Source organism: Truncatella angustata (assembly GCF_020726525.1).
Source record: "Truncatella angustata strain MPI-SDFR-AT-0073 chromosome Unknown BKA67scaffold_9, whole genome shotgun sequence".
NCBI lineage: Eukaryota > Fungi > Ascomycota > Sordariomycetes > Amphisphaeriales > Sporocadaceae > Truncatella > Truncatella angustata.
In genome coordinates this window covers 1,571,826-1,590,851 of record NW_025763389.1, presented here as the reverse complement: position 1 = coordinate 1,590,851, position 19,026 = coordinate 1,571,826, and the positions used below count along the sequence as shown (strand labels likewise).

Sequence of the window (19,026 nt, the reverse complement as noted above, 5' to 3'; positions counted from 1 at the left end):
ACAACAGTTACAGAACAGAACCGTGTGACCCAACCACAAATAAACCATCAAGCCAAGCTTTAGTTTCCTAGTGATTAACAACAAGGCGAGCCTCAAAGCAAGGATATACTTGTGGTGCTTCGTTAGCCTTGCGCCTATTCATACCACAGCTTCATGCGACCTGCCCGCAGGACCATTGTGGTTTGCACTGGGCCACTTTGCTCAGTGGACCGATTATCTGGGTCGTTTGGTCAAGGAAGCTGAGAGACTATTCCACAGACAGATTGGAAATGTGGACAACTCAGAGGCACGGGCAATATGTTAATCAGAGATCACGATGATCAGAGCAATCTCATTGTGAGTGAGGTTGGGCTCGTCAGGCTCAGTGCCATGCGCCCTAATACTCCTGAGTAAGCCCCACCACGCTTCCAATCGCAATAAGCAGCATGTCGAACGCTCATTATGAAGCGGATTTTCGTCACAGAAGGCACTTGCCTGCTTGCAAACAAGGGAATTTGTGTTATAGTGGTAATTGGTGCATATTGGTCTGGTAATCATGGCTGAATACACACTGTACCTATATCCCTTGTTCCTTGTGGAGTGGAGCAATATCCTGTCTCCATAGTTATGCAAAAAGATGCCAGCAGAGCTTAGATAGCCATCTGTTTTTCATTGGAGACAAATTCAGGTTCGGGGTTGGCACGAGGGAAAGAAGGCCACCGACGAAAGTTATGCATCTTCGTTAGCCAAATATTTGCAGCGCTGCTCTCGCTAGCTGCAGCTTGGATTGTTGCCCGGAGAGTTTCCCGAATGACTGCCTGCAGGGCTTACTCTTGGTTCCGAGCTGTTCGGCCAATTCGCAAAGCTCGAGTCCGCTTGTATCTTGATGTACATGTTCGTATTTCGCTGAGAGGGAAATCTGGGACCAAGACTTGGACAAGTGCACTACCCAGCATTGGCATTGACCAAGCCACTCGCAATCCCCTCAATTTGAATTCTTGTGCTCTGGAAAAGATGGTTTGCAATATGAGCATCAAGAGGACATGCTGGGTTGCATGACTTCCTAAGCCTCATTCCATCGATTCTATATCTCTAGTACTCATGCATAAACATATCGTGTTCTTTTGTCCGTTAATTCCGCCTCACCTCTTGGATTCCAAATCTAGAGGTTGTTGGTCGACTAGCGAAATCTTGGCACTCGCGTTTCAACGCCAACCCGAAAGCCTATATCGTCCCAACGCTCCTTGTGACGCAGCACGAGAGGTAGTAGACACATTCTACCACAGCTGCCGACAGCCAGTCTAGCAAGAATTAGAATTCACTGAGCGAGACCGCTTCCGACTGGTCTGAGATTGACGTCAACCTTCTGGCTCTCGACACACGCTTAGGGCCATTGAATTAGGACCCTTGCCTTGGCTCCGAAAGCGACTTCTAGTGACTCTGAGTACTTCGCCCAAGTCCTTGCCCCCCTGTCAGCAAAGGCACAGCATAGGCCCAGGTTCGGACATAACTTACGGACGGTCTTTTAGAACGCACCGTGGTCCTCCTCTTACGTTTACAGGCCGGTTCGCTTCCTGATCTAATAGTATTAAACTGCCGGGTTCCTGCTAGCGCAGCTTCATAACATAATCCTCCCGCCTGTTGGATGCTCGCCGGGTTCGAACATTAATAATCCCCCATTGGCACTCAGTCAGATCCAAAAAGCTTCCAGCTAGCCTTCCAGTTTTACATCTACCCTCCACTGTCTCAATTCTTAATTCCTTCTTGCTTACACTTCTCCACGAAGAGGGTCTCGGTTGTGAAACACATCTTTAGTGGTTCCTGAACGCATGTTGTTATACAGGCTTGAAGCTCGAAATCGATTGACCCCACCAACAAGCGTTCGGCCTTAGTTTGCTGTCAACCCTTCATATATATATATATATATACACACATCGAGATGGATAAAAGCATGCCTACTCCTCCAATGGAGGACAACATCAAACTGTCTACTGGTGTAAGGAGGAATACGACATCGAGTACAAAGTCTGTAAAACCAGTGCATCGAAACTCGAAACGAGCGAGTCAGACGTCGCATTCCCCGATCCATGATCATGCTCCATTATCACCGCATGGCAACGGGATGGACAGACACAAAAGAGTTTGGAAAGCATGTGAGAGGTGCAGGCAAAAGAAGACAAAATGCGATGGAGAGTTTCCTTGTAAGAGGTGTAAGGATGATGGTCTCGTATGTACGGCAGGTACAAGAAAGAAGACCGAGTATAAACAACTACCTAGGGGGTGAGTTATGACCGTATCATCAACAAATAACTAATAACTGCTAACACGGCCCAAAAGTTACGCCGAAGTATTAGAAAACACCCAGCTTGCGCTTATTGCTACTGTTCATAAGCTTTATGCCATGATGCGGAATGGGCAACAATGGGATCTCGCCGAACCTGAGCTCAATGACCGAGGTCAACCCATTATTCATAACATCGCGACCTTGCTCGGATGTATTCGACCCAACGCAGACGCAGATTTGCCTCCGCACACAGTGTTTCCTGAAGATGAGGGCGGCCTAGCCAAGTTGGCCGCAGAGCTGGAAGTCCATCAACAGGACTCGAATATGGTGCCGATCAAGTCGGAAACGGACTCTACATATAATCGCACAGAAAGAGCAAGCTCATCTGAACTCGATCATTCGGATTTTGAGCAAGACTACCGGAAAACAATGATGAGCAGTCAGAACTTGCAAACACTCTCTCCCCAGAGCTTCACATCGTATAACGATTTCGATACGAACACGGTTCCCACCGAAATGGATCCATCAGCCATGTTTCCTGTACAAACCACAACCAACCCGGCGGCATTTCCATCTTGGAACATAGCGCGGCCTACCTCAATGGGCGGCATTCCACCACAATTTATGCAGCAAATGGATTTAAATATGGCAGATATCATGCTCAGTCAAGGTCTGGTCGAGTCCGAGTTTGGTACCCTGAAGCCGCATATCCTCAATTGTCCCAACCCAGAAGTCATGCTTGGAGTGGGTGATCCAATGATCTACTCCGGGTACAGCATCGATCCATTACGCACATGAACCAATCGGACCACTACGAAGTAAATATGACTTATAGAAAGGGGCAATCCTACATTATGCATGGCGTTTCCGGAATTAGCATTGGCTTTCAGTTGAACGGAGCACTCGGGGCTGCTAGGAGTTTATAGAGCGAGACACCATCGTATGTCAGTCACTGTACCATTTACTGGGCTGCGGTCGTATGTCTTTGCACAGATTTCACGTTGCGGCGCGATACCGGAGCCACATCTCTCACTTACGCGACATTGTCTTGGAAGACAGACTACCAGGATAGCAATGGTAGCAACGAATTATACAACATTCATCAGTGATCATTCACCAGTGTACACCGGTGCCTTTGGAAGATCCTAGGTTTCACAGACCAGACAGGCCAACTTTGGACACCATTGCATGCGCGGCGGGGCGCACTGCTCTAATTGCGAACTTTCTAAGATGTTCTACCATAGATGACTCAGATTCCGAATACACAGGATCATTATCCGGGCTTGTCCTACCCCCCACGCTGCGTGAATTCATGTTGTACAACAATATGATCCCAAAATGATCCTTTCATCGGACATAAGCCTTTATATGCGCCTAAGACAACCACAGTAGAGCAATTGTTGCTGACATGCATACTCCGTAAGAGCTCAACAATATGTACCGAATCAACTTGGACCCTAAGCGGCATCCTCCCTGCTGGGATGTTATTTCAGACCGGTCTCCAGGTTTCAATATTTGTTCAATTGTTTCCAGAGATTGGCAATGTTCTTTCTGCCTCCCCGTTTTCACACGGCAGATGGCAGACCTTGGCACGCGGCATTGCAGACAACAAATTCTACAAATCCGCGGGCAGCGAGAGCCGTTCGAAGTTCACTTTCACTTACAAGGTCAAAGCTGACGAATGCCGCTTCACTAAGCCCCAATGCCACGGTAGGCACAAGGCGAACTAGGTATGTGCAAGCCCAATTAAATTCTACATTCTTGGTCACACGCGCTGGTATGTCCTAACAACCATAATCCCTACACCCTCGCAGATCGCATGCAATAGGGATGCAATAAGGAATGCAACTGCATTGCCCGACATTGCTGAGGAATCAAGATGAGAAGCCTCCCCCCTTGTCTGCGCACAAGTTTCAGTGTCAACAAGAAATTGTGCATCAAATCAGTATCACTTGCCAGTATGGAAATTACCAACGTCCGTCGGAGAGTTTCATTGCCAACGTCGGGGCAGGTGAGTATTCCGCTCACCGAGCCGAAAGTGAGCAAATTAACACAGCCAGCCCCCCAAACTAGTCGCCAGGTTCAACTTAGTGCAAGAAGGTTGCATCGATCTCTTGCTGTTTCAGGGAATCAATCAATTATCATAGTGCCATGCACAATTTCGGGGGCCTTGCCAAGCTTCTCAAAGAAACTATCGTGCAAGATTGTCGATCAAACGTGTCTTTTTACACGTTTTACAATACGCAAATACCCTACGCCTTGTCGCCCGTTGATTGACGATCACAATTCGTGCACTATTAAGGTTTTGCATAATCCGTAGCTCTACGAAAAATTTCCAGGTCCATCTCATTGTTGATCTCTCGGCAGTCGCGAAGCAGATCATCCATGATGACCTCAAAACCTTGATTCTGCCTTGGTATACAACGCCCATTTTTCTACTGAGTCCTAAACGGTTGCTTTGCGAAAACGAGATGATAGATCAACTGCGACCGACTTGGATTAGTCGCTTGTTCGCGATGCAACCTTGGCAGTGTTACTCGTGTCACCACCGCCCCCATACCTGCACTAGTAATGTTGACGCAGATGTAGTGCCCCATTGTACGAGTAAAAATTCGCATTCGCTCTGCCCTTATTCACCTGAACCATGCAGTCACAGCAACGAGAAACGTACGATGTCCCAATCATGACTTCATCACCTGCATGTCCTCCATTTTTGTAGATGCCGAAAACAACTCCCTATCTACTGTATCAGAAAATGCATGTGAAGTAGTGGAGGTCATATTCAGCGTCGTCATCCATGTGATGCTCTCAAATGCCATGGTTCGGCTTCTGCCGGACACATCACAGGGTTCGTCCACCTTGAAATATCTCGAGCCCTACCGTGTGGGTATCCATTCGTTTGGGTAAGGGGAAGAAACTTATCTTGCAACAGGCACACTTTCCGTTCGGCCCCGTTCCAATGGAAGCTTTTCGCGATGCCTTGATGCCCCATCGGGGCACAAATCAAACGAATGGGGGACATTAACTATCGTACACCACTGCCATCGCGCGATGCGACATGCACGCGAAGTTGTGTCAAGGCAAAAAGAAGCGGAACCTCTGTAGACCCGAGCTTACATGCCGCGCGCGCGCCCGCGCACCGCTTTTGTTGTCTTTTCCCAATACATAGTAGCGGAAATCCGACTTTCCCGTTTTAACCGCCGCCCCCTCCGCTGACCGATCGCGATCTCATAAATGGGAAACTGAAACTCCGTAAATCCGCATCTGTTCTACAAGCCGAATGCAGGAATCTCTCGGCCGACCAGGAGCTCCCGGAGCAAAACCGGCTATCGCAATTACTACCTCGGATCTTAGCCGGAAGACAGTCAAATGATTCCAGACGTTTCGTTCCACAAGGGTTATCATAGCATGGAGTCAAGTACCGGGGCAGGGCCTTCGGTGTCGGACCCCTGATAAGCATCGTTAAGGTTTTTCGAAGTGAATGCCCTCTCCCTACAGCACACAGTAGCTGACGAGGTATGGGTGAATTGCATCGCGAATCATGTACCCCGCTGCCGAGTCCCCAAGGTTACAAGCTTCTGGGCGGGTGGGGATGGTTCTGGTCTTTGAATGCCTTGGCGGCGCACTGCGTAGAAAGGACATAAATCGACTTCTCCAGTACTGCCGCCAATTTTTAGCTGTCATACGCGCGGCGTCTAGCGCGATGGTGTAAGATGGTCCTCCTTTATTGCGCTCAGGGAGACTGACGTATGGCTTGCCTGGAACAGTATTCAGGGATCAAACCCCCCCTACTCCTGCGATGCTTTCCAAAAACACTGCCGAAAATCATGCATGGCATTTGCGTTCACCTCTTCCCCGGGGTACACCACAGCGAATATCAAATAACCTTTGTGACACTATCCCCAGTTCTCACACCAATGCAATGCATGTGTACATTGCAGATCTAAGGGAAATTCCTAAACAGAGCCACCGTAAGTAAAAAAGTTTAATCTTAGCGCGCGGTGGCATGGTCGCCAACTATGCCTGGCAAGGTGGAAAGAGAATTTGAAAAATAAAAAACCACGAAACATCATGTAGCATCAAGGCTAATGTTCTATTGGACCAGGAATCGCGAACAACACCTCCCACAAACGGAATGAATCACTTCAGAGTAAACCTGTACAGTCCAGTGCTTTGACCATCATGTATATTAAATGCTCGAAAAGCCAGGACCATGCTAATTCCCAAGAGAAGTACCTTGACATTAAGACAACGTAACCTTTCAGACATTTTCTTGAAAGTCACGTTTGGCAGCCTCGGGAGCTAGATTCGAGTGGTCTGTCATTTTGGATGATTGAAGGATCAAAACCTTCCACACCAAGAACAAGATCATGAAAGATCACCGCTTCCCTACAGAAGTCATTCGCCCAAATACCGCCAGGTATACCATAAATTGTACAAGATTCCAATTTTCTGTTCAAACCAGTTATTCGTGTGACAAATCTATCTTTTCTTCCATCACTGAGTCGAAGGTAGGCTTTGGTTGTATCACCGAAGCAGTATCACTCCAGTGCAGAGTATCATTAGACGACTGGCGAAAAGATCAAAGAGATAGGTATCTTTTAGCGGTATGACAACATAATATATGTCGTCATTTCTCGAAGTGGTAGGTATTAAGAATTCGAAAGGCACGTATATCGGTATTTGAACATCAGTGACGTACTCAAGCTTTATCTATACTCTCACTAGGGAAAATTTTAAAACACAGTGATGTCGGTATAGTGTGCGGACGAGTCAACTAGTGGCAAGAATTTGGGTAACCTTCGTGTCTATTGATATGCATTGTTCTATGTCCAAAGAATGCTAGCTCCGTCGATCGGCAATACGTAGGCTATCTTCTGTCTGAATCAGACGCAAAATTGTGTAGACTGATATCTTCCCGAACAAGAGGTGATGCGATGGTGCTTCTCAAGTGTTCCGCATCTTGAATTGCTTCTCCGTTGGAGACTGCACCGTGCTCGCCACCAACAAGAGCAGGTCCACTGCTGGCTATGGTCTTTGAGTTTGAAGTAGGCGCTGGCTTTTGCTTCTTTCCTCGGAGCTCTACCAAGTGTTCGAAATACCCGGTGGGCACAGGTGTAACGTAACTACCGCAGAACACTCCGACTTCGAACTCTTTCGGGCCATGCTCTGGGGAACACTCAGCACATGCTGCCTTCAAATCGTCAAGGTCCTGAAATATGACATCGTCCGCATCAATAATCTTGGCAATGGCAGCACGGTCACGGTCCGAGGCAATGAGCTCGGCACTGTAGGAATAGTTAGTATTCACTCCCGTGCCACACAGTCAGGGGTTTTTGGAATGCTTACGGGCTTGCTAAATCGATTCCGTAGATGTGAGGATACATAATCATTGGCGAGCAACTGGCAAAGATGACTTTCTTTGCGCCAGCTTCTCTGGCCATAACAACGATCTCCTTGCTAGTTGTACCTATAAAATAAAAATAAAAAGTCGAAATCAGCAAATACTCCTTCAGAACTTTTGGATGGGACTTCTTACCGCGAACGATCGAGTCATCGATGAGTAGAACAGTGCGCCCTTGGAATTCAGATTCGATAGCACTCAGCTTCCTTCTCACACCCTTCTGTCGCTGGCTTTGACCTGGCATAATGAAGGTTCGGAACACATATCTGTGAGAAGTAAGCCACTGCAGTACGCGAGGTCACAAATGAACTAACCTGTTCTTAACGAAGCCCTGGGAATATGGTTTCCTCAAGCTTTCTGCCACGGAAGCTGCTGACGTGTTGGCAGTTTCAGGAATAGGGATGACAGCATCGATTTCCTTGATGCCTTCCTCGCCTAAGATCTGGCGGATCTTGTCTGCAAGCTTGTAACCCATAAGTTGTCGGCTCTTGAAGACATTGATACCGTCAATTGTTGTGTCCGGCCTACCAACACACATTGGTTAGTTGTTTTCTCTATCAAGATTTGGTTGCTAATCCCAAGGAGCAAGCATATTTCGAACAAGGAATTCTTGGTTCCTCAGACCACGGGAAAAGCAAGAATTCTCATTACTGACCTGGCAAAGTATACGTATTCGAAGATGTCAGGACTGTAAGACTTTGACTTCTCGACTTGACGGAAAACGGGCTCCTTTCCTTTAGGAATGAAGACTGCCTCACCAGGTTTGATGTCACGCATCTTCGTGAAGCCCAACTGCCTCAGTGCAATCGACTCTGACGCCAACATATAATCCGTTGCACCAGGTAGTGTATCAGAAGGCCGCTCGCCCATGATGAGTGGTCGAATACCGTTGCTATCGCGAAATGCGAGGATACCGTAGCCGGCAATCATTGCTGTGCAGGCCCACCCGCCTATACAGCGCGAATAGGTTCTTGCGAGTGCCTCAAAGATGTCTTCATAGTTGACTCTGGCTTTGCCAGTCTCATTGAGCTCGTTCGCAAAAATATTGAGCATCAGCTCACTATCGCTGTCTGTGTTGATATGCCTATGGGCTTCTTTATCAAGAAACTCGCGAAGCTCCGAGGCGTTGACCAGGTTTCTATGTGAAAACCAGAGGTTAGTCCACTTCATTCACACATAGACAAAGGTGGTTGTACCCACCCATTGTGCGCGAAGAGGATGCCATAGGGCGAGTTGACGTAGAACGGCTGTGCTTCTGCAGACGACGAAGTTCCAGCAGTAGGGTACCTCAGATGCGCGACTCCCATAGAACCAGGTAATTGGCTCACACGGTTACCATTTGAGCTGAAAACATCGGCTGCCATACCCTATGCAACAATCAAAGATTAGTTTTGCTCAATTTGGATCGGGACAGAAGCCAGTCCAGTTCGTCTCGTGAGACAGAAACGAGGATGGCTTAAAAAGCTGATGAAGGCATCTAGGGCACACACATTTCCTTTACACTGGTAGATACGACCTCCAGCAGCACACTACAACATCAGACGTTAGCGGTTTCTTCTGTATTATGGGCTGGTCTTCGGGAGTACTGCAAAACAGTCGCACAGAGCTCATTTGTCTTGACCAGACATTATACACTCCACATATATGCTGAAGGACAGATGTATTTTCGAAAATTGCTTACTGTGGCTATTCCACAAGCATCTTGTCCTCGGTGTTGGAGAAAGTAAAGTGCATTGTGAAGCTCTGCAGCCGCCTTACACGGTGCTCTCGGGTCGTCGCCAATGTGGCCTAGAATAAGGGCGAGAATGCCACACATCTTCGGAGCTGTAACGATACAATGGTCAGTCGGCGGTTGCAGGAAGGACGGCAATTCAGAGTAGTGGTCAATCGAAAGGTGTCCGCATGTTTGATCAGAGTGTGAATAAATGTGTCCGCATTATATACTAGGCAGTCGAACATTTGATAAAAAAGTACTCATCATATAACAAACAAGGACAAGGGTTTAAAGATTGAAGTGGGTAAACTCAAAATCTTTATTGAGGCAAATGGAGAAGGAAAGGCAGACTTTGACCAAATCTACAGTCTCCTAGCAGTTGCAAGTATCTGCAAGTAGAAGAGGTGGGCACAATATCGGGTGGAAGTCGGGCTTAGACAGCGACAAAAGGCGGTGTTGGTTAAAGAATCTTGATGTAGCAAACTTACATTGTCAGGACTACGCGACTGGAGAGACCGAGTGAAGGCCTTGTTAGAAATATCGACAAAAATCTAGCGCGGCGTAATGTGCTCAGATACACGACTCGAGTCGAAATTCGTGCTGTGGTGATAAGGATAAGGCTGAGGAGGGGCAAATTGGTGGATGGCGGGGTGACAACTGCAAGGGAATACCTCAAGGGCCAGGTTGGAATTTGAAAATTACACCCTGGGAGGAGAGTGCAAATGCACCAGATGGGCGAGAATGAGGAGAATAAGAGTCCGACATTGTGCCTCTATTGTTTGGGCTGATAAATTGTTGAATGAGAACCAACGACTTCAAGTAGGAAAATAAAAGTGGAGGAGCTTGGAGTTGAGAAAATTTGGAGAAAGGCAATGTCTCTGATTGGTCGATGCGGCAAGGACTTTTTCCGGGGGCGTATATCCAATTCAGTATACCATCTGCCATGTCAAGTTACACAGCTCATCTACAAGGTTTATCTGTAACCAGCCGCCGATATCTTAAACAAGAGAATCCTTGCTGCGTAAACACCACCCAGGTCTAATATCAAGAAGTGAGATGTCTGCTTCAGATCATGTCGAAGTCTTGTTGTGGGAGGCTCAAGGTTCTAAACCGATCAAAGCCGATACCGCTTGACTAGAGAGCCGAAGCCCAGCCGAATGTCGCTCAAAGCTCGAGTCTAGCGCAGCCCTATGAACATCGTCATTAAATGCAGAGATGGATGCAATACAACAGTTTAAAAGAGCACTAATGTGGTTCTAAAATTCAAAGGTGAGTAAAGCAATTGCTTCGTTTCTAGGTCCTCCATTATATTCTTATGAATCTGTTCCTCTCCGAAATTCATTACTCGGAAGTGACATTTCGAATCTTAAACAATGTATTCCCCACAACCATCTGCTGAACAAGGACTTGGACTTTCACTAAACAGGTTGTGGTCATTTGGGCTGCTGCATACATGACGACTAAGATATCACTTGGATCGATATCTATCCATCTCTACTCAAATTTTTTTTTTCATTTACCAATTGTTCGATCCACAAACGCTCATCTGCCTTAGTGCCTTAGTCATCCACTGAGTTGCTGACATAGACCCCACCAACAGGTGAATCACGGTGGGGTAAGTTGTCTCAATCAGCATGAGCTAATCGCTAATAAGCAAGACCGAGGTCGTCATTGGGTGAAAACGTCAACACCGTAGAAAGAAAATCTCTTGAATACGTTTTATATGAGCAAGCAGGAATTCCCAGCTTCAGTAATTCTTGCAAATCATATGTAATTGCTTGAAACTATTCGTGGCTTCCAGAAGCTGTGCTTGAGGTGTATATATGTTGCGCCTCATTTGGTTGTTGTCAATTCTGGTTCTCTCAATTTCAATCCTGCTATACAACAACACATCATCAGTCAAAGTTTACTTTGAAGCTACACCAACAACAGAGCCTATGAACGCTATCAAGAACACCATGTCGAAAGCCCTTTCACACGCCAAGATCACTCCCCACCGTTCAAGTGCCCGTGGCCACTCGGACCATGGCTGGCTCAACACTTACCACAGCTTCTCTTTTGCTGACTGGTACAACCCCGACTTCACAAACTTTGGCTCATTACGGGTTTTGAACGAGGACAGAGTCAAGGCAAACAATGGTTTCCCAACGCACCCACATCGTGATTTCGAAATCTTCAGTTACATCCTCTCTGGAGAGCTTACTCATCGCGATAGCATGTTGCAGAAGGGAAGCGAAGGCGGTCTTTCGGATAAATTCTACCGTATGCACCGTGGAGATGTACAGTTTACCACCGGAGGAACAGGAATCGCGCACTCCGAGTTTAATGAGCACAAGAAAGATACAGTCCACTTCCTCCAGATCTGGGCTCTGCCATGGAAGCGAGGTCTCACCCCACGTTACCACACCCGTAACTTTCCGGATGAAGAAAAGAAGAAGCAGTTCGTGCCGATTCTGAGTCCTCTCAAAGGAGGCCCAGACGCAACTGCAGAGGAAGAAAAGAAAGCGGAGCCTACGATTGCCGACACCATCCCGATCCATGCGGACTTTGTCATGGCCGCCGGCATTATTGCTCCTGGAGCTAAGTTCGAGTGGACGGTAGGCGCAAAGGCCACAGAGAGCAACAGGCGCAAGGTTTATGTTCACCTGCCGATGACAAAGGGCGGCAAATCCAAGATCCGTATTGACGGGCGTGATGATGTCTTGAATGAAGGTGACGGCGCATTCGTAGACGGAGTTCGTGCAGGAGACAAGTTGTTTGTTGAGAGTGTCGGTGAGGCAGATGCTGAGGTGGTTCTTTTGGACACAGCATAGAACTGCAAGGAATTATGTTGCCTGAATATAAGCGGAAGTGATGCAATGAAATAGCATTAAACTGATAGAAAATGAATCTCAAAGAATGCTCAAGTTTGGGATATGGTGTGATATGTTCGTAAATTTTCTTGTGTTCGACTCGAGACACTGGACTGCCATTGGAATATAAATTTAGGTATGCTGGACCATAGAAATTTTGCAGCTCCAAAACACTTCTTGCGGTTAATGTTAGCAGCGGAGGCCGAGATGTAAGTCACTCCCACCTCCGCTTGCCTCTCGGAAGAAAACATGCCACTGCTATGCCGAAATGTCGTCTGAGAATCGGTGGTCAATTTCTGGTGTGTTGCGTTGGAAATACAAACCCAATTCCCATATAACTTCTACTATTCAATCTTGTACACCATGGTCAAGGGTATGAAGGACATACATAACCGTATCTTGATGAATGCTCTCGACCGCAAAGAGACCAGTGTGAAAAAGAGTTCTCACCATGCAGAACCACCTGTACATTAAGAAATGCCGAAGCACGACAGCCGCAGTACTCAAGCCAGGTCCCTTAGTGGATTCACGATATCTTTAGAAATTGCCTGGACGTTGTGAAGTAGCCGCGATAATATGCAAAAGAATGGATATTCGGGGAATTACTTGTCATCTCCTGAATGCCCAGCTATTTCCGCTGACGCTACCAAGGGGCAATTTCCCCGAAGCTTAGGCAGAGCCGAAATATCGACAGACCTTCCTGGTATTATTTATTGAGAGCTATGCTGGTTAACCTTGTGTTATCGTCAATCTAAGTCGCATCGTTATACCTGCACATCATCATTGTGATTTACAACACTCTGCGGTTTAATACACATGGGTATAATAGCCTCTTGACTCTGGGTTTATCACCACACTGGTGAGCCAACAATAGCCAACAATACATCTCTTGGTCATTGGGAAGTTTCCAAGGAAGTGCCAGATCCTGTCAGGTATGAAAAGCAATAGCGAACATGTGGTATCCACAGTTGCCTATTATGTATGTCCGAAAAGGTGGATGCAGCTGAAAGTTCCTGACGCTAGGCCGAAAACTCATGTTAAGTCCGCGGTCAGATTTCCCTCTAAGGGATGTTTACGGAGCATTTAAGCCATGCTTAAAACAGAGTCATGGAGTTGCGGTGGATCGCTTGGCCCGTTCTCAATCAAGGTTTACGTTCGAATATGGTCGCCAGATCGTGGAGAGCGCCTGTGCGCCTGCCTCAGAATCACCATGCTCAGCAAGTGTCTGCGCAATACCAGAAGATTCGTTTCGCGAACTGAACTGAATGCCCATCTGGTAAAGTGCCCGTCGAATGTTCCTATCAGACCAGACGTGCTCGTGGCTTCCAATGATATGATAGCTGAAGTGCTGGTTTATGTAGAAATCTATTCTACGCCAGGCAGCCACCCAATTCTGATGACAGCGCAAAGGCGGAGGAGGTGTGTATCAGGACCAAGGAGCCTGACGTAACACACGACAAGCAATGTGCGACTTGTATCTATTCACAGATGAGCAGTAGCAAGGACGCTGCGAAGCGAGATCAAGTTCATCAAGTTCAACAAGCCATGCGCAATAGTGTCAGATCATGTGTATTCCCATTGTATCATGTCTTTTCGGAAGGAGATACAGAAAGTGGTTAACGGACGCGCCAAACTGGATTCATGACCCACTCATATAGAGGGGTATCGCAGAGTCTAGCGCTGTAGGGCGCAGAACGGCCGAATACGCCCCGGTTAACTTGACGCATGGGAAATGACTTGTTGAGGAGTGCTTATTTGCCTCGAAGGAATTAAAGATTAGTTCAGCGTCTGAAAAGAGCTTCTGGAAATGCTGCCATGTTGAGATTTTCTGAAGTCGAGGCACTATACAGGTCTGGATGCATCGAATCTCTCGGCCCAGAATCATGGTCCGCGGGCGTTGATCTTTCCTGAATGGCAGTTTCTCCATTGAACAAGCTCTTTGTCAAAATTCCAGAGCCGCTCAGGATCTTACAGAATTGGCAGAGATCGACCCCCTGATCATTCCGCGAAGACGGCCCAATAAGCCGCACATCTTATGGCGCCGACATGACCCATGCTTTCCACTAGCCCGGCTGCCTGGGCTGCAGGGGAACGTGGGTGGCCGGCCCACTTAGGTCTGAGAACAGCTGCTTCCTTTGGTATGGCCAATCACTTGTGCTTGTAGCCATATTTGATCTGCTCTTCATGTGTCTCAAGCCTCGGCGAAGCATGACGCTATACCTGTTCCTGATGTCGCTTACCCGATATTGACTTGTGGCTTGCGGCCATATGCAGGCGAGGACGCGTAGTTCAGCATAGTGAGAACACCGGTCTCTCGAGATATTGGCCAAGGAAGCATGGAGAGGTGACAGGGCCTACGCCGCTTCATCTAGAACCCACAGACAACATCAAGTGCTCATTTGCAATGTGGGTAGGGCCATGACTTACACTGTCGCCGGCGGTTGGGGTCCTGCGGCACAGTCTGTCGAGGTGTGCCTTTTATCTGAGCAGTGTAGCTTATGGGCTATGATTTTCTTTCCTTCTGTCTTCACTCCATCATCAAGCAGTCAATCAAGACGACAATATACGGCCTGTATAGCCAGCCGTTGCAACCATTTGGTTCGCGTCCTTTCTTTGATCATCCCTGATCGTTTCACTCTTTACGGCCTAGGCCAACTTACTATCATTCCTATACACGGAGTAATTCATAATCAATTAATTCAGACTTCACGATGTTGAGCAAATCTATCATTGCGGCTGCTGTTTTGTCAGCAGCCCCGGCATTGGCCACTGGCACTGCTAAGTTCAACGCTTACTGGGTAAGTGTACTGCTCAATTGTCTAATAGTTGTAAGATGATCTAATCAGGCATATAGGGTCAAAGTGGTGATGAAAACCAGCTACTCAGAGACTTCTGTGACACAACTGCCCTGGACTATATCACACTCGCTTTCATCAACCAAGCACCCAAATCCGTGGGCGCCTTGCCCGGCTCCAATTTCGCTGCCCACTGTTCTGATGCCCACTACGACGGCTCGTCGCTTCTCAGCAGCTGCACTTACATCCGAGAGGATATCACTTACTGCCAAGCTCAGGGCAAGAAGATTCTCCTTTCTGTTGGTGGTGAGTACAGTGCAGAGTACAGCGACTATAGCCTGCCAGACAACGAGACTGGTGAGTGGTTTGGTGAGTATCTCTGGGGTGCTTTTGGCCCTTACAGCTCATCATGGGCGTACCAGCGTCCATTTGACTACACGAACGCCGCTGGTGAACTTGTGCACGTGGAGCTTGATGGTTTTGATTTCGATATTGAGTACAACTTCGCAAACCAACAGCCATATGTCAAGTGTATCAACAAGCTTCGCGAATTGAGCCTGGGCCACGGCACGATCCTCTCCGCTGCTCCTCAATGCCCCGTCGACTCGGTTTCGAACCCGAACAATGAATATTTCCAGATGCGTGACATCTTCAAAGGGGCTGCCTTCGACAAGATCTGGATCCAGTTCTACAACAACGCCCAGTGCGACGGGGATAACTTTAACCTTGCCGCTTGGGCTACTTTCCTTGCCGGTACTGTAAACTACCAGGCCGAACTCTACGTTGGTCTGCAGGCTATTGCTGGTCAAGAGGGTTACATTGCATCCTCAGATATTGCTGCTCTTGTTACTAAGGCCAAGAAGGTCAACAACTTCGCTGGTCTCATGGTGTGGGATGCCAACTACGCTACTGTGAACACCGGTTCCAGCGGCAGCTACCTAAATGATTGTGCTTCTGCTGTCGGAAAGACTGTGACCACTATCCCTGTGTCGTCCACTACCTCCTCCAGCAGCACCTACTCCGCTACCACAGTTAGCACTACCGCCACCTCGAGCTCCTACTCTGCGACCATCACATCGAGCACATCTTCCTCCAGCAGCTCTTCTGCCTCAACTTCTTCTAGCACTTCATCCTCGAGCTCTGAATCCTCAAGCTCGGCTTCTGCCAGCAGCGTATCTAGCTCGGACTCTTCAAGCGCTACATCCTCGAGCTCCGCGTCCTCGGCTTCCGCTTCTTCCGCCTCTTCCAGCTCTTCCAGCTCTTCCAGCTCCTCAAGCTTGTCTTCTGCTACCACCACGTCAAGCTCTTCTTCGTCCAGCAGCTCTGCCAGCTCCGTATCCTCCTCCAGTTCCTCCAGTTCCGCTTCTGTCACCGCCAGCCTCAGCTCGAGCTCGTACTCTGTGAGCAGTACTGATAGCGCTAGCTCTGCTATTACCGGCAGCGCTTCGTTGTCTTCCACCTACAGTGCCTCTGCCACTACCTCGACTTCGGCCTCCACCAGCGATGATGATGTAAGTACTTAGAACGTAGTTCAAGGTTTTCCATTTCCTGTTCTTCAGTATAGACCTATTGGATTATGAATTAACGAAATTCTTCTGCAGTACTGTGAGGACGAGACGGAAACAGCAAGCCTTCCTACCGCTACCGCTACCGGATCTGGATACCCTTCAAGCAAGCCTTCCGCCAGTGCTTCCGGCTCTGGATACCCTTCAACCAAGCCTTCCGACAGTGCTTCCGGCTCTGGATATCCTTCAACCAAGCCTTCTGGCAGTGCTTTCAGCTCTGGATATCCTTCGGGACGTCCTTCCGGCGTTCCTAGCAGCGCTCCTTCAGGTGGCAACCAGTCCGGATACCCTACGGGTGGTGCACCTTACCCATCCAGCGCTCCTATCAGCACCTCTGCCACCAGTCCTGTCACCACCGGCGCCCCTGAGTATGCCACAAGCACTGTGACCAAGACCAACGTTTACACAATCACGAGCTGTGCTGCTACTGTCACCGACTGCCCTGCGAGAGTTGGCCAGGTCACTACTGAAGTTGTCTCGTACACCACAGTATACTCCGTCACCGCCACAGGGACTAGCGTTGCTTCATCCGCCAAGCCGACCACTACTGAGGTTCCTGCTGACTACACGACCGAAACTATCTACAGCACAAAGATTCACACCGTTACTGCTTGCCCTGCTTCAGTGACCAATTGCCCCGTTGGAAAGACGACCACTGAAATTGTCGTTGTATCGACTAGTGTTTCCCCCGTGACCAAGACTGAGGGCGCTGGCTATTCCGTCAAGACTGTTGAGACCGGTGTTGCCTCATCAGCTAAGCCTACCACTACCGGCGTTACTGCTGCTGTGACAGGTAGCATTAGCTCCACTGGTTCTGGCTCCAAGCCCAGCTCCGGATCCGGCTCGTCCCCATCTGAGTCTCAAGCTCACTCTTACCCCGCTGTCTCCGTAAGCAGCGTCACAACTGCCTATGTCACTCTACCCGTCTACCCCACTGGTAAGGCCAACAGTACCATCGCTGCCACGGGCACCGGCAACATCAAGGTTCCCGTGTACAGCACGGGCGCCGCCGCCGGCACTGGCAAGCCCTCGGCCTACGCCACCGGAAGCTACACTCTCTCAACGAGCAAGGCTTATGCCGCTAGCAGCACTGCCCCCGTTGCCCCTGCTGTCACCACTTACCCGGCGGTTGCAGGGTCAGCCAAGACTGCTATCAGCATGGCTGCCATCCTTGTCGGATTGGTCTTCGCTTTGTAATGTCTTCAAGATATTTTATATGAGCTTTGTGTGAATATGGGTATTCAATATGATACGACTGCATAGCATATGGTCTTTCATTAGTTGAAAATATTTTAAATACATTGGTTATGAACTATTCATTTTTTTCAACATCGATACCATCATGTGACAACAATGGCCACCCAAATGCTTTTGTGCGAATTGCTTTGTTTGGTGATAAGACAGTTGAGTATTTGCACACATAGCGCTAGGTTTTCTCCCAGGTATAATGCCAGTGTGAGGTCAGGTTGCTTGTGTAACTATCCAGTCTGCCAACTAATGAGGTCCTATCGGACTGGCTTCATTCAGTCTTTTCTCCGACGTTCTCTAGTATCCTAAGATATTGCACCTTCAATTCAGACCAATTTGAAATAAAGTAAGTTCGTAGTATTTAGGTTAAACCCCATTTCACCATATTGTAGGCAAGACTTGTCACTCACGATGTCTATCGCTAACTAGTACTATCCCTGACTATAGAATGAACGAGCAGCAACAATGCTCCATGGTATTTAAACTTTGCCAGTGAGAATAATATGTAAGTTGGAGGTTAAGAGAATTACGCATTTGCCCATCGATTGTTTTAGCTCAGGTCTTGCCATGTTGAGGAGGACTTTGGTATTAGTGAACGAATGTGCCATTCATTCGCTGACTCATAATAGCCTCATAATAGGATGGGAGTGATCTCATTGTAAACCACGAAGCTCAGTTTCTGATGAGAACATACAAGATCGTATCTGAACAACATATTATGATTTCGGTTGCTCTAGCACTTATACCGACCTTCCAATCGCCAACCACCTTAACCTCGTCGATATATGACAGCTTAACACTGGCAACGACTCACAAGTCATGTCAGTAGTGATGATGTGATAAGGTTGCATGAAAGGACCGATTTATGAATGCTCATTACTGGGACATGGATAACGTACCTTCCATTCGCTGATTAAGTATAAAGCATCAGTGATTGTAATAGCATGAAAAGTGACACAGTGTTCAATCTTTTTGTATAAGAAATGACACTGGATATCTTGAAATCCCCTGTTATTATAACAAGTCACGGTTTTTATAGGACCGGATTTAGTATTCATGACCATTGTCGATTCTGGTGACCGGGGTGGAAAGCACGATTGACAATCAATCCGTTATCGCTATGAAAAGACAATCTTAACACCACGACTTCCCTTGTAGCTTAGGTTTTATTGTTCAGAAGATTTC

The 19,026-nt window shown here is 47.8% G+C and overlaps 4 protein-coding genes across 4 annotated transcripts; 3 read left to right on the top strand and 1 right to left on the bottom strand.

Moving 5' to 3' along the window:
* Positions 1-1,918: 1,918 nt before the first annotated feature.
* Positions 1,919-3,061, top strand: BKA67DRAFT_525519 (uncharacterized protein; the record flags this gene model as incomplete). The annotated part of the gene is made up of 2 exons (XM_046098674.1): positions 1,919-2,259; positions 2,317-3,061. 2 exons carry the CDS (start codon positions 1,919-1,921, stop codon positions 3,059-3,061), a joined length of 1,086 nt encoding a protein of 361 aa, XP_045953525.1.
* Positions 3,062-7,133: 4,072 nt separating this feature from the next.
* BKA67DRAFT_524473 (amidophosphoribosyltransferase) lies at positions 7,134-9,483 on the bottom strand (the record flags this gene model as incomplete). Its single annotated transcript, XM_046098575.1, has 8 exons — positions 7,134-7,551; positions 7,613-7,733; positions 7,803-7,933; positions 7,982-8,191; positions 8,323-8,805; positions 8,868-9,034; positions 9,158-9,196; positions 9,349-9,483. 8 exons carry the CDS (start codon positions 9,481-9,483, stop codon positions 7,134-7,136), a joined length of 1,704 nt encoding a protein of 567 aa, XP_045953524.1.
* Positions 9,484-11,339: 1,856 nt separating this feature from the next.
* BKA67DRAFT_525416 (RmlC-like cupin domain-containing protein) lies at positions 11,340-12,194 on the top strand (the record flags this gene model as incomplete). The annotated part of the gene is made up of 1 exon (XM_046098661.1): positions 11,340-12,194. One exon carries the CDS (start codon positions 11,340-11,342, stop codon positions 12,192-12,194), a length of 855 nt encoding a protein of 284 aa, XP_045953523.1.
* Positions 12,195-14,941: 2,747 nt separating this feature from the next.
* On the top strand, positions 14,942-16,551 carry BKA67DRAFT_524870 (glycoside hydrolase superfamily; the record flags this gene model as incomplete). The annotated part of the gene is made up of 2 exons (XM_046098619.1): positions 14,942-15,031; positions 15,088-16,551. Coding segments are annotated over 2 exons (1,554 nt in total), but the record flags the coding sequence as incomplete, so codon positions are not given.
* Between the last annotated feature and the right edge of the window lie 2,475 nt (positions 16,552-19,026).